At 43.9% G+C, this 16872-nt stretch overlaps 1 protein-coding gene and 1 non-coding gene across 2 annotated transcripts in view; one reads left to right on the top strand and one right to left on the bottom strand.

Annotated features, from left to right (window-relative positions):
* HPD (4-hydroxyphenylpyruvate dioxygenase) overlaps positions 1 to 16872 on the bottom strand; it is a 39984-nt gene that overhangs the window by 9717 nt on the left and 13395 nt on the right. Inside the window, exons 8-12 of the mRNA XM_077461964.1 lie at positions 13640 to 13743; positions 12545 to 12622; positions 10381 to 10543; positions 3325 to 3396; positions 3111 to 3233 (exon numbers count right to left, since the gene is read on the bottom strand). Coding sequence (XP_077318090.1) covers positions 3111 to 3233; positions 3325 to 3396; positions 10381 to 10543; positions 12545 to 12622; positions 13640 to 13743 — 540 coding nt within the window. The remainder of the gene's footprint in view (positions 1 to 3110; positions 3234 to 3324; positions 3397 to 10380; positions 10544 to 12544; positions 12623 to 13639; positions 13744 to 16872) is intronic.
* LOC143941497 (U6 spliceosomal RNA) lies at positions 3455 to 3561 on the top strand. Its single transcript, XR_013264188.1, has one exon. It is a non-coding gene; the product is annotated as a U6 spliceosomal RNA (small nuclear RNA).

Genomic DNA, 16872 nt, shown 5'->3' with positions numbered 1-16872 from the left:
TTATAACTTGGAAAGACTTTTTATCAGACATGCTTGCACTCTTATGACAAACCTATCTTTTCATGGTTCTGGAGTATTTACCTTATTAAAATGGACATCCTGCATAAGTTTTTGTATGGCAGACGATCCCCCATCCCCCACCTGTTGAGAGTCGCCTCTCAAATTAATAAGCTCATACTAGATTTCGTGTCAGACACATAAGGACCCCAGAATAAGAAGTAGGATTTTATCATTACCGAAAAGTAAGGGCGGACTTTCCTTGCCGAATGTGTCTCTGTATTTTCATGCATTGTTCCTGATAAGGATACTTGACTAGTATTATGGTAGTTCGACTAAAAACTGGGCTACTTTTTTTTAAACAAACAAGGTTGGTCTTTAGACCCCTTTCACACCACACCGCCCTTTGCGTCGGCTGTAAAACGCCGCTATTTTTAGCGGCGTTTTTTCGGCGGATTTGCAGCGCATTTCGGCCGCTAGCGGGGCGCTTTTACCCCCTGCTAGCGACCGCGAAAGGGTTAAAACCGCCGGCAATACGCCGCAATAGCGGCGTTTTGCCGGCGGCATTACAGCGCTGCCCCATTGATTTCAATGGGGAGCAACGGTGGAGGAGCGGTAATCACACTGCTCCTTCGCCGCTCCAAAGAAGCTGCTGGCAGGACTTTTTTCTGACGTTCTGCCAGCGCACCGCTGTAGTGTGAAAGCCCTCGGGGCTTTCACACTACACACAATGGTGCAGCTTCTTTAGGGCGGATTGCAAGCGCTATTTCTAACGCTATAGCGCCTGCAAAACGCCCTGGTGTGAAAGGGGTGTTATTGAGAAAACATGGTATTGCACATTACACAAACACTGGACTACTTAGAGGACGATCTTATTATCCCCAGTCCACCTGCGTCAAGGCCTCCTAAAGACTCCCTTCTGCTATTGATAATGTGTTACAGCCCTTTGTAAAAGATAAAAAGAACCTTTGTAAAAGATAATGTGTTACAGGTATGGGACTCATATGTGACAAAAGATTTACTCTCACCCAAGCTTAGCCCCATCTCACCCAAGCTCAGCCCCTTAATGCCTCTATTTGGTAGCACTTCTTTTCTCTTGACCTTGTACCAAACCCACTTTTTATCCTGGGCGAAAAGGGGATAGGGTCTTTCAAAGAAGAAGTTTATCAGCTATCACAAGGGAAGCAGGAATGACTCCTTCTGTCTTGCCATATTTCTTCTAAAGTTTGGTTGAAATATCGTCAGCTGCAACAGTTTCTGAGATCTATACCTTCACTTGAATCTATGAATAGTCCACACACAGACTTTGAATCTTTACTACTCCAAACTATCATACCAGAGTACTCCTTCTCTGTGTTGTACTTTTGATGAATCTTACCCACTTGTGCCACATTTTCATCTTAAATGGGAAGAGGAATTTGCAGTATTTCATGAAGAAATGGTTTGGCAATAAATATTAACCTTTGCCCACTAGACCTCCATATCTTCCAAGGAACAGTAGTACAATACTAAACTTCTTTCCTGCTGGTATTGATGCCCCACATTACTTCATGCCATATATCTATATTTAAATACCTGCTGGAGGTGCTTTTGAGTCCCTGGTACCAAATTTGGATTATATGCCCTTTGATTTTCTCCTTCTGGGAGAAAATAGTGGGAATATTTCATAGACTGATAGGCAACAAGATCAGGGATTCCACTCAACTCACTATCCTCTCTCTGATGCTCGGGTCATAGAGAAAAAAATCAAAAAGGGCCTTTTTATGTAATTTATTAAACCCTACATTTATTGCTAGGTATTGGCATAAATCAAACACCCCTTAACCAGTGGAGTGGTCTTGTAAACTGGATACCATTTGTGATATGAAGCAAATTAGATCTTGAGAAAATGGCAAATCAGATGTTTTTAAAATTACCTGGACACTCTGGTTTCACTTTAGATACCCATCAGACTTCACCTCATATTTTTAAGATCTTCCCTTGGCAGGTCTCTTTGTCTACATAGTGACCGAAAAGACTCTAGGTCCTTGCCTCATCTCTTCTTTTTAAATAAAAGCAATTTTTTTCACCCGCCCCCTATTCCTATCTTTCCCTTTCTTTCTCGTTTTTCAAATTTTAATAGAAAATTAGAAAAATGGGGGGGGGGGGGGGGGGGGGGGGGGACTACAATCAGAAAGCTTTTGTACACGTTTCCATACATCTTTTGTATTGCTCCCTTCCTTCACATATGTCAACCTATATTTTATTTCCTTATTATTGGAATATTAAATGTTCACAAATTATTATGCATTTGTACTGCATTTGCTTGACTTCCTGTTAACATTCTGTGAAATTACCAAGTTTTACTATGCTTTATAGCGCTTACTATTGTCCATGTCAGGAGGAACCAAATTTCTCCAATATGATTGTTGGTACTTATTTTTATGACATTTCTATGATATAGGTTCATTGACATATATAATGTTAACTGTATTCCTTCAAAAATAATAAAGTAGAGATTAAACATAAATTAAATAGATTGGTTAGGTAAGCATTTGTGCAACTTTGTTTCTGGTAAATGTAATGGAGCTTCTACAATGAGATGAACGTGCTTGGCCACCTATCTTCTTATTAAAAGTATACCTTTGCAATGAAAATGGTAAAATATCTGCAATGCAATACTTTTGTGCAAAAACATTGAGAACAATTTACCCCGAATATTTCAGTTCTAATATAAATATTTTTTTTATAGTTTTTAGGGACGTCCTAACTTATGTCATTTAATAATTTAATAGTTCCTGAATCATGCCTCCTTTCAGTGTGTGACCTAGAAGATTCCTACCCTTACAACACTGGATTTCCATCTAGGACATTTCTTAGGAGCCTACTGGGCACTCCTTGACAACTTCCCAATAGCACAGATAAAGAGAAATTTAGCTCAAACAAAGAGATAGAATGTAATGAAAAAATATTGTTGGACAAATGAGTCATTAGCCCTATTGCCTATTGGCAAATATACATTTTGGGGATTTTCCTAGGTAAGGATTTAACAGTTTGTGAGAACATAGGAGAGAAGGAAAAGCAGCAAAACGGAATAAACTATAAAAATAAAAAAAAGCATGAACTGTACTTACCTCCAGTATGTCAATATTTTCTTTAACTTGTATTTTAGCTGTCTGAAGATTTTCCCTTAGTGTCTGGTAATAGCTGGATGGAACAGACATGAATTCCATTCCCCTTTCTTTTAAGTTGGTGATCTACAGAATAGATTTTCATGTTATTGGCCACTGGTCTCTACAGCTGTATATCATTTGCATGTTTGGGTCACAGATATAGAAGAGCACTTACTGCAGTGATAATGTCAGATGTGTTAAGAGCAATGTGCTGAACTCCAGGACCGCCATAATATTCAACATACTCCTATAGGGGGGAAAAAAATTGTGATTTTATATTTCACTTTGTTTAAATTTATTATAAAGTGCTTGGTTTGGCAGCACAAATCCTAAAATTGGAACAATACAGAGATGATTAGCATGGCCCCTGCCCAAGGATGACATTCAGATTTGTGAATCATTCCATTATTTTTTCCCTTGCTATTACTCTCTTATCCATTCTACCCAGTTCCATACACTTCCAAAAAACACAACTCTTCAGACATTTTCTATCAGCAGGTATACAGTTAATACTCTTTCTTCGGATGGAGGTCCCCTTGGACCCCATCCCTGTTACATTGGTTACACTTAATGGTATCATGAGTTTGGAAAAGCTATTTGGTCATGACTTGAATGCACAAGATACATTTCTCAATGGTCAGTGTGGACCGAGTATTCCTCCTCTGATGCTCTGAAATGTAGACTTTAAACCTGATATATTTGTATACTAATATAAGTTGACCTCTCAGTTGAGGGCAGATTCTCTTTCTTACCAACTTTGTTACTAAGCTTAGTTATTTGTTTCTGTTTAAAAAATAAAAAATAAAAAAAAGCTTGATTAGCCAGATTTTCACTCTGACCCTTCGCAGCTCCGATCCAGTCCGCTCCTTCTGCCATTTTTCTCCATGATCTTTCTGAGAGTTTGCCATTTTTCTCCATGATCTTTCTGAGAGTTTGCCATTTTTCTCCATGATCTTTCTGAGAGTTTGCCATTTTTCTCCATGACCTTTCTTGAGAGCATCAATACTACTTAACTTGGTCACTCTGCTTTGACACATTCATAATATGTCTTGGGTATGGCTATTGAAAATACTTGTTAATGATTTTTTATTGGTGTTGAAAACACATACTTGACTTACAACATACAGACAGCAGAAAAGTGTCCCATGCACGGGTCACATAGGGTTATGTCGGTATGGAATCAAATTTAACGAAGTGCGTGTCACCTTTGATTAAAGAAGGTGCAGCTCCCTTGGTCAAATGTCATGGATGTCAGCAGAGGCATTATCATTCCTGCTCCCATATGAGACTAAACAACCGATGTAAAACTAAACAGAAAAAAAAACAAATATAAAAAAGGGGGAGAACAGTCCTAGACCACTATATTGTGGGTATTTGTCCGATGAGGCATTTATTTAAAGAAAGGCTACCCCAAATTCTCAGAAAGCTTGGATTATGCCGTGGACGGCTCTGCTAACCATTTTGACCATACTTTCTGGTACTTTTTTGGACAGCCTCTGTTTATGTATTTGTCTTTATAAAGAGGTAGGTTATTATTCACCAGTTGTTTCCAGAAAATGCTTGTGGGTGGGCCGGTTTCCTCCAGTGAAGTGTGATGGCTTTTCTGGAATAAACCAGTAATGGACTCACCATAGTGCGTCTCACCACAGTGGGGATTAACTGCTTAAAAAGTCCTAACAGACATGGAAGGCTGTAGCGGGATATTACTGACTAAACTGATGCACGATAGAACTTCCTACCAGAACCCCGTAATAGCTGGGCAGGTCCAGAAAATGTGGATAAAGTCTCCCGGGGTTCCCCCACATCTCCAGCACTCTGGGGGGAGACTGAAGTTAATTTTGTGTAGCCTGTACGGGGTATAGTAGGCCCGGTGGATTAGTTTAAACTGTATTAAGCGGTCTCTGAGGGAAACTAAGGACCGAAATGGGGAGTACCAGATATCATCCCAGTCATCACCATCAAGTTCTAGGACATCCTGGAGCCAAAGGGCCCTAAGTTTTTCCATAGTTGGTAGTGAAAGGAGAAAGGAGATGAGAGTATATCTGGGAAGTTGTTTGTACTGTCAAGCCTCAGGACATCTTCTAGAGAAGTCTGTATCAGCTGGGAGTTAGAGTGGGGGAATTGGCAGCTGAAGGCATGTGAGAGTTGTAGATATCTAAAGAAGTATGATTCTGGAACATTAAGTTTAGAGTAGAGGAGAGCTAGCAGAATCGAGGAGTTGTTCAACCAGTCGGGAAAGCGTTTTAACGTTGAATTTTGTCCAGGTGTAAGGCTTTGGTATTGTGTAGAATTGGGCTAGATTGGGGTTGCACCACAGTGGGGCATTCAGGGAGTGTGCATCCTTGGGGTATTGTTCAGGTTTTAAACCTGCTCCCTATGCCATAAAGTAGTTTTCAAAGATGGGGTTAGTGGATAGGGCAGTGATGGCGAACCTTGGCACCCCAGATGTTTTGGAACTACATTTCCCATGATGCTCTGGCACTCTGCAGTGTAGTGGAGCATCATGGGAAATGTAGTTCCAAAACATCTGGGGTGCCAAGGTTCGCCATCACTGGTATAGGGAGCATGGGGGACCCGGAAAAGTAAGAATTTTAGGGCCTCCACAGACTGCACCACTGCCGCTTCCAGCAGCACAGCAGAGTTGGTAACATCTGGGTTCAGCCGCCATGACGAGCTGAGAGACCAAAAAGTACTTGTGTAGGTCTGGGAATGCCAATCACCCCTCAGAGGCCGGGCGCATCACAGTGGTCCACCTATATCTTGGGGATTGAGGGCTCAAGACAAAGTAAGATAACAATTTGTTAGGATGGGTGAAGAAAGATTTTAGAATCCATTGTGGTGAGTGTCTAAAGAGGTAGGTGAATTTCGGCAGCAGCCTTCATTTTAATCAGGTTGATTTGTCCTATTAGCGATAGGGATAGGCACTCCCATTCCTTCAGCTTCAGCTTAACCTCCTGGATTACTGGGGACAGGTTTAGAGTTATGTAGTCAGTGGCTTTTCCAGCAATTTCTACTCCAAGGTAATTAAAGTGTTCCACCCATAGAAGCGGTAGATCCGGGGAAGCCTCCGCACGACCAGCTGGGTCAATGGGAAACAAAAGGGACTCAGACCAATTTACTCGTAATCCCGTAATGGGGGAAAATGTATTTAAAACCTGAAGTGAACCCTCTACCGATGGTCCTGCATCATTAAGAAAGAGGAGGTCATCCGCGTACAGAGCCACCCTCTTCTCCAGCCAGCCAATCCACAGCCCCTTGATGTGCAGGGAAGTACAGAGAGCTTCTGCCACTGACTCAATGGCCATGGCAAATAAAGCTGGAGAGAGAGGGCAGCCCTGCCGGGTGCCCCTGGACAATGGAAGGGATTGGGAAAGTCCTCCTCCCAGCTTTATGGCCGAGGTAGGAGCTTTGTAGATTATCTGTAGCCACTGTATAAACAGTAAAGGGAAACCCATCCTATGGAGGACCTCCCACAAAAAAAGGCCATTCGACTGTGTCAAAGGCCTTTTCAATGTCCAATGACACCACTACCCTGGAGTCCACATTAAGGTGCTGTGCATGGATAATGGTTTGTAGTCCTCTCAAGTTGATGTCAGTAGATCTATTGGTCATGAACCCGGTTTGATCGGTTTCGGGTGAGCAATCCATTGGGGTCCAAGTCTCCACAGAGAAGAAGTGTGGGAGCATGGTGAGCGGATATTGCGTTTTAGAGGGTTATGGTCAGAAAAACCGCTAGGCAGGTAAGTGGTGTCTAGCACATCCGACATTAATCATGGGTTGGCAAAAGCCAAATCTATGTGGGAGGCTGTTTTGTGAGTTATGGAAAAATAGGAGTATGATCTGTCTTTGGGGTGTTTCCATCTCCATACATTGTCCACCCCCATTGCTTGAGCCCATGCCTTCAGCTCTGTGGAGAAATGTTTGGAGGGATTGGGTCTATCTAGGTCCGGGGCTAGGATGGCATTAAAGTCACCCATAAGGATTAATTTGGCAGAAAAATATGGGGCTATTTTCTCCATGATAACATACAGTAATGCAGAAGAGAATGGGGGGGGGGGGACATTTACAATATAGCGCTGTCGCCAGAATTTCAATACTACCACCACATATTTGCCCTGGGGATCCGTGTGAACATGTTCAATCTCGCATGGGAAGGACTTTGAGATCAGCATGGATACCACTCGGGCAAAGAGGAATATGAGACGTGAATTGTTCTATGCAGCCACGTTTTTTTTAAGTGTCATTCATTTGCTGCCCACAAGATGTGTCTCCTGTAACAGTATTAGGTTAGGGGAGTAGGATTTTAGGTAGCGAAACAGCAGAGCCCGTTTAAATTTGGAATTTAATCCACGAACATTCCAGGATAGGATAGTGAACGTGGAGCTATTCGGTGGTGCAATTGGAGGAGGGATTATGAATGCCAATGCGTGAGATAGTCAGGGACAGTGGTGTCACTGGGGGGTGGTTTTTGGGGCTATAGCCCCGAATATGTGGCCCATAGCCCCCAAGTCTAGGGTTGCCACCTGTCCGCTTGAGTGTGGTAAGATACCTGGAGAGAAGAGTGTGTGTTCTTCTCCCTCCAGCCTGCAAGGAGACCAGAGGACTAGGAGGTGGGCAGAGCACTACACTCTGCAGGGAGACCAGAGGTTTAGGATGTGGGCGGAGCACAACACTCTGCAGGGAGAGCAGAGGATTAGGATTTGGGCAGAACACAGCACCCAGAAGGGAGACCAGAGGGTTAGGATGTGGACAAAACACAGTATCCTGCAGGGACGCCAGAGGTTTAGGATGTGGGCATAACACAGCACCCAGCAGGGGAATCAGAGGGTTAGGATATGGGCAAAACACAGCACCCAGCAGGGAGACCAGAGGTTTATAATGTGGGCAGAACACAGTACCCAGCAGGGAGACCAGAGGATTAGTATGTGGGCAGAACACAGCACCCAGCAGGGAGACCGGAGATTTAGGATGTTGGCAGAACACAGCACCCAGCAAGGATTAGGAGATGGGGAGAGCACAGCACCCAGCAGAGAGACCAGAGAATTAGGATATGGGGAGAGCACTGCACTCTGCAGGGAGACCAGAGGATTAGGATGTGGGCAGAGCACAGTACCCAGCACGGAGACCAGAGGTTTAGGATATGGGCAGAACACAGCACAGAGGTTTAGGATATGGGCAGAACACAACACAGCACCCAGCAGGGAGACCAGAGGGTTAGGATGTGAGCAGAACACAGCACCCAGCAGGGAGATCATAGGTTTAGGATGTGGGCAGAACACAGCACCCAGCAGGGAGACCAGAGAGTTAGGATGTGGGCAGAACACAGCACTCTGCAGGGAGACCAGAGGATTAGGATGTGGGCAGAGCACAGTAACCAGCACGGAGACCAGAGGTTTAGGATGTGGGCAGAACACAGCACCCAGCAGGGAGACCAGAGGGTTAGGATGTGAGCAGAACACAGCACCCAGCAGGGAGACCAGAGGACTAGAATGAAGAGACACTTGATGTAAGGAGGGGCTCTGGGGGGGGGGGGGGGGATAAAAGGATGATTCTCAGTCCAGGGAGTTGAAGAGAAAACTTGGGGTTGTTGCTGAAGCTCCTTAGGCAGGAGGAGTAATCGGCCATTTAAAGCAAGGGACACAGAGTGAGGGGCTGGGATATTGGCAGGATGTATCGGTGGAAATAAAAAAAAGCATGGGGGCAAAAGAGGGGGCAAGGCTGGGAGTTGCCATGTGGCATAAGGTAACTCAGTACAGGAGGATGTGATACTTAGCTGATCCCAGCATGTTGTGACAAAACGTGGTTCCTCGGTAGTGCTTTGTTAGCGGGTATCCAGCCATGCAATGGGAGCTTCCGGAGTGTCAAAGAAGCGGGTGTTGTTGCCATCTGTGATTCTCAGCCTGCTGGGGTATAGGAGGCTGAAGCGGATTCCTTTTTCCCAGAGTCTTACGTCTGTGAAGGATTTGTGGCGTCCAGAGAAGTCTGGGAAAAAATAGTCTGGTATTTTCATATTTAATTTCAGGCGTGACAAGAACTGCTGCCAGGATTCGGTTATGATCACGGTAGTTTAATAGCTTTAGCAGGAAAGGACATGCAGGGGCCCCAGGTCTTGGAGGGAGCGGTGAGACCCTGTGGGCTCTTTCCACTACAAACATGGGAGGCATTTTATCCAGCTTAAACAGGGTGGACAGTAGCTGCTCACTGAATACAGCAGGTCTGGGGCCCTCTGCTCCCTCAGGCAAGCCGAGTATGCAGATGATATTTCACCTAAGGCGGTTCTCAGTGTCAATGGCACGCTCCTGGAGTGCTTTTACCTGCAGAGCCTTTACCTCTCTTGAGTCCGAGCGCACTGTGTCCTCCACCATGGAGACTCTGTCCTTCACCTCTGAGATGCAGGACCGGAACTTATCCATGTCCTGCTGGATGAGGGTGACATCCACAGACAGGAAATCTATTTTGGCATCAGGGATTCTTTGCAGGCTGTAATACCCGCCAGGATCTCTGCTCCTGTGGGGGATTCTTCAGCCCCAACTCTACAGCGGTCTGGGTGTTTGCAGCCATCACAGCAGTGGGCGGCCTCATGGGCAAGATGGCCGTCGGCGGAGAGGAGCGAGGAGCTTTCGGGCCAAATTGTGAGCAGCTGGTCTTAGGGGGACCCATCTAGAATAACCGCTGATATGGAGGAAGGTTTTGGGGGTCGGCAGGTGAGTACCTGGGTCCGGGGAACAGGATGAGCGTTGCTGTGGAGCAGGAATGCAGGATCAGGATTGGAGCTCCAGCGAGATGTGTCCTCTCTCCTTCAAATTCTAGCCACGCCCCCCACTTGTTAATGGTTTAACTTTGGTTCTCATATATTGTTCTGTACATTTCTTGGCTTGAGATACATCTCTTCTGAGGACCTTTGATGGAGCTCTCAACATTGATTTATTTGTTTAACTGTTCATTTGTTTGTTCATTGCTGTTATCTACTGTATGTATTTTCTACATCTGGCAGTAAAAATATATTCAACTCTAAATCAATTATTAATTGTTATAACTTGACCTTTCAGCAGTTAGCTAAAACTTGCCATACTTGGGCATATCAAATTACCTAACCCTAACTCTAACCCTGTCTTGGTTGCAGGTGGTCCAGTCCACTACAGATTCACCCAACTGCGGTGATGGCTAAATCTGAAGCAGTGAGCTGCACTGGTTTGCCTCTAATATATACAGCAAAATTACAGTGAGATACCTGGATCTGAGATTTCCTCTTTCCTGACGCAGGCTCATTTATAGGCATCTTAATGGTCTCTTCATAGTTAGCGACCACAATGGAGCGAAGTGCACTGAAGTCTGTATGCAGCTGTTTGTCATCCACAGACCAGAAACGATGAAACAACAGAGTTTTTTGGTACCTGCAGGGAAAGATGTGGATATTTTCATGCAATCAGTTCATCCTAGCATTTAGAAATGAGAAGTAAAGAGGGCCATTAACAGTCCAGTCCCACCCACTGTTCTACAGCCTAGTCTGATGCTTCGGTAGGAATTGGGCTGTCTATGACTAACCGTGCTTTCAACAAGTGCCTGTCCCTGTAGTGTACATAGTTCACCACAAGGGTTACAAGAGGTTGACTTTAATCTGGACTTTCACTTTACATACTGGGTTGAATAGTAGTTAATGCTATCTGAGAAGCTATGCAACTTTGCTAAATCATAGAGTTAATTCAAGTTATCTCTAATTTGTGCTTTTTATCATTATTTGCAGCCTGATTAAGCAAGCTTTAGTGCTTCTCTGTGGGGCTTCACCTCTAAGTACATGTTTCTGTACTATGCAACCTTCTTAGGGTAATGAGTAGGATTTTTCAAATTTGCTGAAACCCGCCATGTAATGGATGATCTTTTCCACTTCTCAGTGAGAGCAAGGACAGATGGTCTGCTCTACTTGAACAAGTCCCATAGGAAACAGCAGCAGGATATAGTGCTAGAGAGGATGGGTCATCTTGGGAATACATCTTCCTATCTATGACACTCTAAATCTTTGTATCCATAACAAACATCAAAAGAAATGGCTGCTGTGTTTGGTTGCACCTATACTACCAAACAGGGCTAACGGGTGAGTAAATGGTGTATTACACTCATATCTATGTCCCCATTGCACAGCAGAAAAGACCACGTGATCAGTGCCTGCCCAGCCATCATTTTCCTCTAGTTTCTGCTTTTTAGATTAATGTGGAAAACTTGGGACTTACTACACGGTGGTCTCCTGCAGCACTAGACAATGTGCACATATATTTAGAAATCGAATCATGAGGACCAGAAGTTAAAGAAATCATTATGGCATTCTTGAACTTCATAAAAATAAGATGCATGGTGTGGTTAATAATTTTGCCTTGCAGGTTAATTTTGCCTTGCAGGGTAATGGTTTCAGTTCCCACCTGGGACAATCTTAGCAAAGAGTATGCATGCTCTCTCTGTAATTGCATGGGAACCCTACCACAATCCCCAAAACATGCTGGTAAATTACTTGGATTCCTTCCAAAACTGACTCCTGTGTTTGTGTCTACATAAGCATGGAAGAGACAGGCAGGAATGAAGTGAAGGTGTACTCTCAAAAGCAATTGCCTCCAAATTGTGGCCTGAAGGCCAGATGTGGCCCTTTACCTGGTTTTATCCATTCCACAAGGCATTATTCCTCCCACTGACACAAAGGATGAGGCGCAATTACTTTTACTGACACCAATAATGAGGCAATATTCCACCCACTGACATCAACAATGGGCCACTGTTCCTTCCAATGATACCAAGACAAGGCATACAGGTAATTCCTCCTACTGATATAAATGATTCCACCTCCTGCAACCAAAGATGAGGTACTATTCCTTCCACTGTTACCAATGATGGGGCACTATTCCTCCCACTAATGCCAATGATGGGGCACTATTCCTCCTACTGACACCATTTATGGGGCACTAATCCTTACACTAATATCAATGATGGGTCACTGTTCCGCCTCTTACTGACCTCAGGCAATATGTATTTTTTTTTACTCCCACTGACCACCAAGACTAAGACGTTGTTTACTCCCACTGACACTGGGGCATTTTTTACTTACACTGGCCACAGTCTGGCCTCCCAAAAGTCTGAAGGATAGTAAACTGACCCTTTATTTAGAAAGTTTGGAGACCTCTGCTCTAAAGCACTGGTTTTGTCATTGCGGTATAAAGTAATACAATTAATGAATATGTATAGGAAATCTGCCCTCTGCTGGCCACATGCTGATATATTTTAGAAATATAACTAAAAATCTAAAATATTTAAAATGTCTACAACTCCACTTGAAGACTGCATTCAGACCACACACAAATGTATCACTGTCCAAGTGAATTGTAACAAAAAGTTTTCAATGGGATATTTACCAGTCTACAACTGGGACCATTTCATCGTCCGGCTGATTTCCCACAACGTGGTCAATAAAATTGAGTTTGCAATTTGGCCTATAAAATGAAAAAAAAAAAGAGCATTAAATTGACCAAGGTAAAAATAACCCATTTAAAAAGCAACAACATAAACTGAGTTAAAAATGAAGCATATCAAGTAATTTAGAGGGGAGGTAGCACTATCTAACCTTAACAACCTTAATATTGTAAATTATATGAAAAAATAAAAATTCAGCTGTAAGCAGGGAAGCCCAGACAGAAATATTGTTTAGTCTTTTTGAATACGTTGTAAAGCCCCATACACACTGACAGCTTTTTGTTTGTGTTCAAGCCAGTGGGTTGCTATGTTAGTACAGTGATCTCCCCACTGAGCTATTGTGCTCTGACAGCCACTGGCTGCGACCGCTGATCGGATGCTGATCAGGTGCTGTTTTTCCCAGTATGTCCGTTCAACAGACGCTATACAGCCTACTGTACACGCAGGCCACTACCAGACGATTTTTGACCCATGTGTACCAGGCTTTAGTCTCACTAGTCCACATTCGTACAATGTGGTCAACGGATCCCTAACAGAGCAGCCTGGCTTAGAGGGTATTAGGTATATATATCTATGGTGCATGCAGCCACATGTACTATGTACAGGCAGGCAGTTTAAATTTAAGTAAGCAATAATGCCCACAGGTTTCAGTTTTCATTTTCTTTATGTTAATTGTTACCAGTTGTCTGTTACATTCTATTACTATTACACATGAAAACAAAAGTGTCATTTTGGTGCATTGTAGCACATATCTACACACATTGGGGGAGATTTACTAAAAATGATCAATACAGAATCTGGCGCAGCTGTGCATAGTAACCAATCAGCTTCTAATTTCAGCCTTTTCAATTAAGCTTTAACAATAAATTCTGCAAACTGATTAGTTAGTTACTATGCACAGCTGGACAAGATTCTGTGCGCACCGGTTTTAGTAAACCCCCCCCCCCCCCCCCCCACATTGTGGTTTCTTCATTAAAGTACTCTATCTACTTTTTACATCTATATTACTTTTTCCATTACTCTTTTCTAGTGCTTACAGTTTGGGCAGCAGAGGATCCAGGAAGAGAGGAGGACGAAATCCAGGTAAGAAGATGCCTTTATAATCTAGGTTCTCTATTAGTGTATGTGTCGTGTCTCCATACTGGAAGAAGAGAGAAGAAATCACACTTCACAACTGGTAATGCATTCCTTTGCCACCGATTTGTGATATACAGACACATTAACATTACAAGAACAAATTTATTAACAAGTGGAATGTTTGTGATTTTGGATATTTTGATATCAGCACTGACAGGCATCCCATGCAGTCCAGTCATGCTGTAGCAGGGACATGCATAACGTGTATGTAATGCCGCGTACACACGTAGCCGACTATCCGACGGACTTAGTCTGGCGGACTTCCCGCCAGACTGTCCGTCCGACTTTCCGAACGGGCTACTTGCCCACACACGGCACTTTTTCAGCAGACTAATACGGCGTACTAAGTCCGCCGTACTATCCACCCTACTTTTGAAATGAACGGACTCGCCCACACATCCGGAGGAAAGTCTGCTCATTTCGAGCGGGTCTCCAGGTAGGCGGGGTAGGCAGAGGATGCCAGGTAGGCATCTGCGACTGTGACACCATAATGGGTGGGGACATCATCCGGTGATGTCCCTATATAAGTCGCAACGCGCCCGGTCCCCGCCATTGTGAGCAGAGGGAGCGACGAGTCAACATCTGAAGAGAAGAACAGAACAGAAGAACAGAAGGCGGCGACCGGGCCACCGCCTGTAAAAGAGCTATAAGAAGGCGCGGTGGCCCGGCAGAAGAACCGAAGAGGGGGACAAGACCCCCGAAGTCGGAAGAAGAGGTCGCGGCGAGGAAGAAAGCCGGGCTCCTCCGCTAGTAAAAGAGCTAGAAGAAGATAGCGGAGGAGTCCGACGAGAAGACCCCTGAAGAAGGAAGACCCCCGGAGCTGTGCAATAAACTATTTTATCTTGTGTGTTGTGTTTTTTTTGTACTTTATTTTACAGGTGAGTGGGTAGGGGTACATTTTACCCCATACTCATTCACATAGGGTGGGGGGCCGGTATCCGGGGGCCCCCTTATTAAAGGGGCTCCTGGATTCCGATAAGCCCCCTGCCCGCAGACCCCGACAACCAATGGCCAGGGTTGTCAGGAAGAGGCCCTTGTCCTCATCAACATGGGGACAAGGTGCTTTGGGGTGGGGGGGCCGCGTGGCCCCACCTTCCCCAAGGCACCCCCCATGTTGAGGGCACACGGCCTGGTACGGCTCAGGGAGGGGGGCGCTCGCTCGTCTCCCCCTTTCCTGGTCGGCCGGGGTAGCGTGCTCGGACAAGGGTCTGATGTGGACCTGGGGGGGACCCCCACGCCGATTTTTTTCGGCGTTGGGGTTCCCCTTTAAGTCCATACCAGGTGGCGGGACCAGCGACGTCTCCTTCGTGGGCCCCGCCTACCTGGAGACCCGCTCGAAATGAGCGGACTTTTCTCCGGGCGGGAAAAGTCCGTTCATTTCAAAAGTACGGCGGACTGGCATACGCACGGCCGGATTGTCCGCTGAAATGCGAGTGCGGCGGGAAGATTGGAGTGCAAAACTACTTTCTAAGTCCACCGTACTTTCGGGTCAAAAAAGTCTACCGGAGGCTACACACGGCGGGATTGCCCGGCGGACTTGAGTTTGCCGGACTTTTCCACCCGATTGTTTGATCGTGTGTACGCGGCATTAGAGTAAAGCAACCTATTACTACTACAAAAAAAGCTCATACAAAACAACAAATATAGCAATGATGTGATTGAGCACCCAGGACTACAGAACACCTGCCATCACCTCAACATAGGGGAGAGGTGTTCGGTAATTCACAGTGAGAATTGGGGCTGATTAAACTGTTTAAGATTTCAGAAGATAACAACTCACTGGGTTTCAGGCCAGATCAACAAGTATTTATTTTACCTATATAAACAGACATGACAAAAGTATATTTGACAGGCCAAAAAAGTCAATTATCAGGATTGACATACGCTTTAATGAATGTAGCACTGCCAATATACAATTTACTCATCTGGGTAAAAACTATCCTACAACGTTTCAGAAAGCTTTTCTTCCTTACTATCGTGTAGTCATGCTGGTTCATCCATACCTAACAGTTTAGAGGGTATCTGAATCTGGCATTCCTGGTGGGTTGAAACAGTGGAAAATATGCTTAGATTGGGGGTATGGAATAGGGAGCAGTTAGTGATGCCCACCTTGGCAACTTCAGGGCTAAGTCTATAACTTCAAATCTGTCTGGTGCTTAATGTTTAACCATTGTTGTTGCTGGCAATACACAGATTTTTGTTCATACATTCATAGAAAAATAATTTCTGAAAACATTCTTTCTTGCCATTGAGTCAACTCTTTTTATTTGAAAACCCTTAAAACATCATCGAGACCTGCTATACAGGTTTCATTACAATATGTAATTGTGTTTCCTAACACGAGTTAGATTTTACACCCTGCTCCTCTGAATTTTCTTGTTAATAAATGCAAAAACATTTATTTTGACTTCAAAAAACATTATATAAATGAATAAACAAATGATCCAAAGACAAACATTTTCAAATGAAATTCTACTGGTTTTCTACTAGATTCTAATAACCTGTATGTCTCAATGGATCAGGTTAGTCACCGGGACTCGGGAGGGAAGAAGAGAGTGCCCCCTTCATAAGGCGCCCATGGCACTTGTTGCACCTTATACCAAAGCTAGGAGGACTGTTCTTATCCTGACCAGTGGGTCTGATTTTGGACTGAGATCTACCTATACACTGCAAAATAAGGTCAATGACACATCTGAACTGCATACATGACAAGCCAAGAGTGAAGGAATTTGTTCCAAGGCCAGAAAGGAATCATCTCTATCTTGAGATAAGTGAAATTTACAGTATATATACTGGATTAAGAATACTTTCCTCATATTCACATTTGGCAGCACAGTGTCAATATACAGCATATTATTCAGTCTAACAAGATCTAGTTTCATGTCTATGCACCTATGACATTAACCACTTAAGGACAAATACTTAGAACCCCCAAACTTTATATATATTTTTCGCAGTGACCCTAGAAAATAAAATGGCGGTCACTGAAATTTTTTATGTCACATGTTTTTTGCACAGCAGTTTTTCCAATGCAATTTTTTTGGAAAAAATACACTTTAATGAATAAAAAAAAAACATAATGTATACCTCAATTGTTTTGCATATATATAAATATATATATATATATATATAT

This window comes from Lithobates pipiens, unplaced genomic scaffold (assembly GCF_037356315.1).
Source record: "Lithobates pipiens isolate NorthernLeopardFrog02 unplaced genomic scaffold, aLitPip1_a1.2 Scaffold_3, whole genome shotgun sequence".
NCBI lineage: Eukaryota > Metazoa > Chordata > Amphibia > Anura > Ranidae > Lithobates > Lithobates pipiens.
The sequence above is the reverse complement of the archived record's forward strand: the minus strand, read 5'-3'. Positions and strand labels throughout refer to the sequence as shown.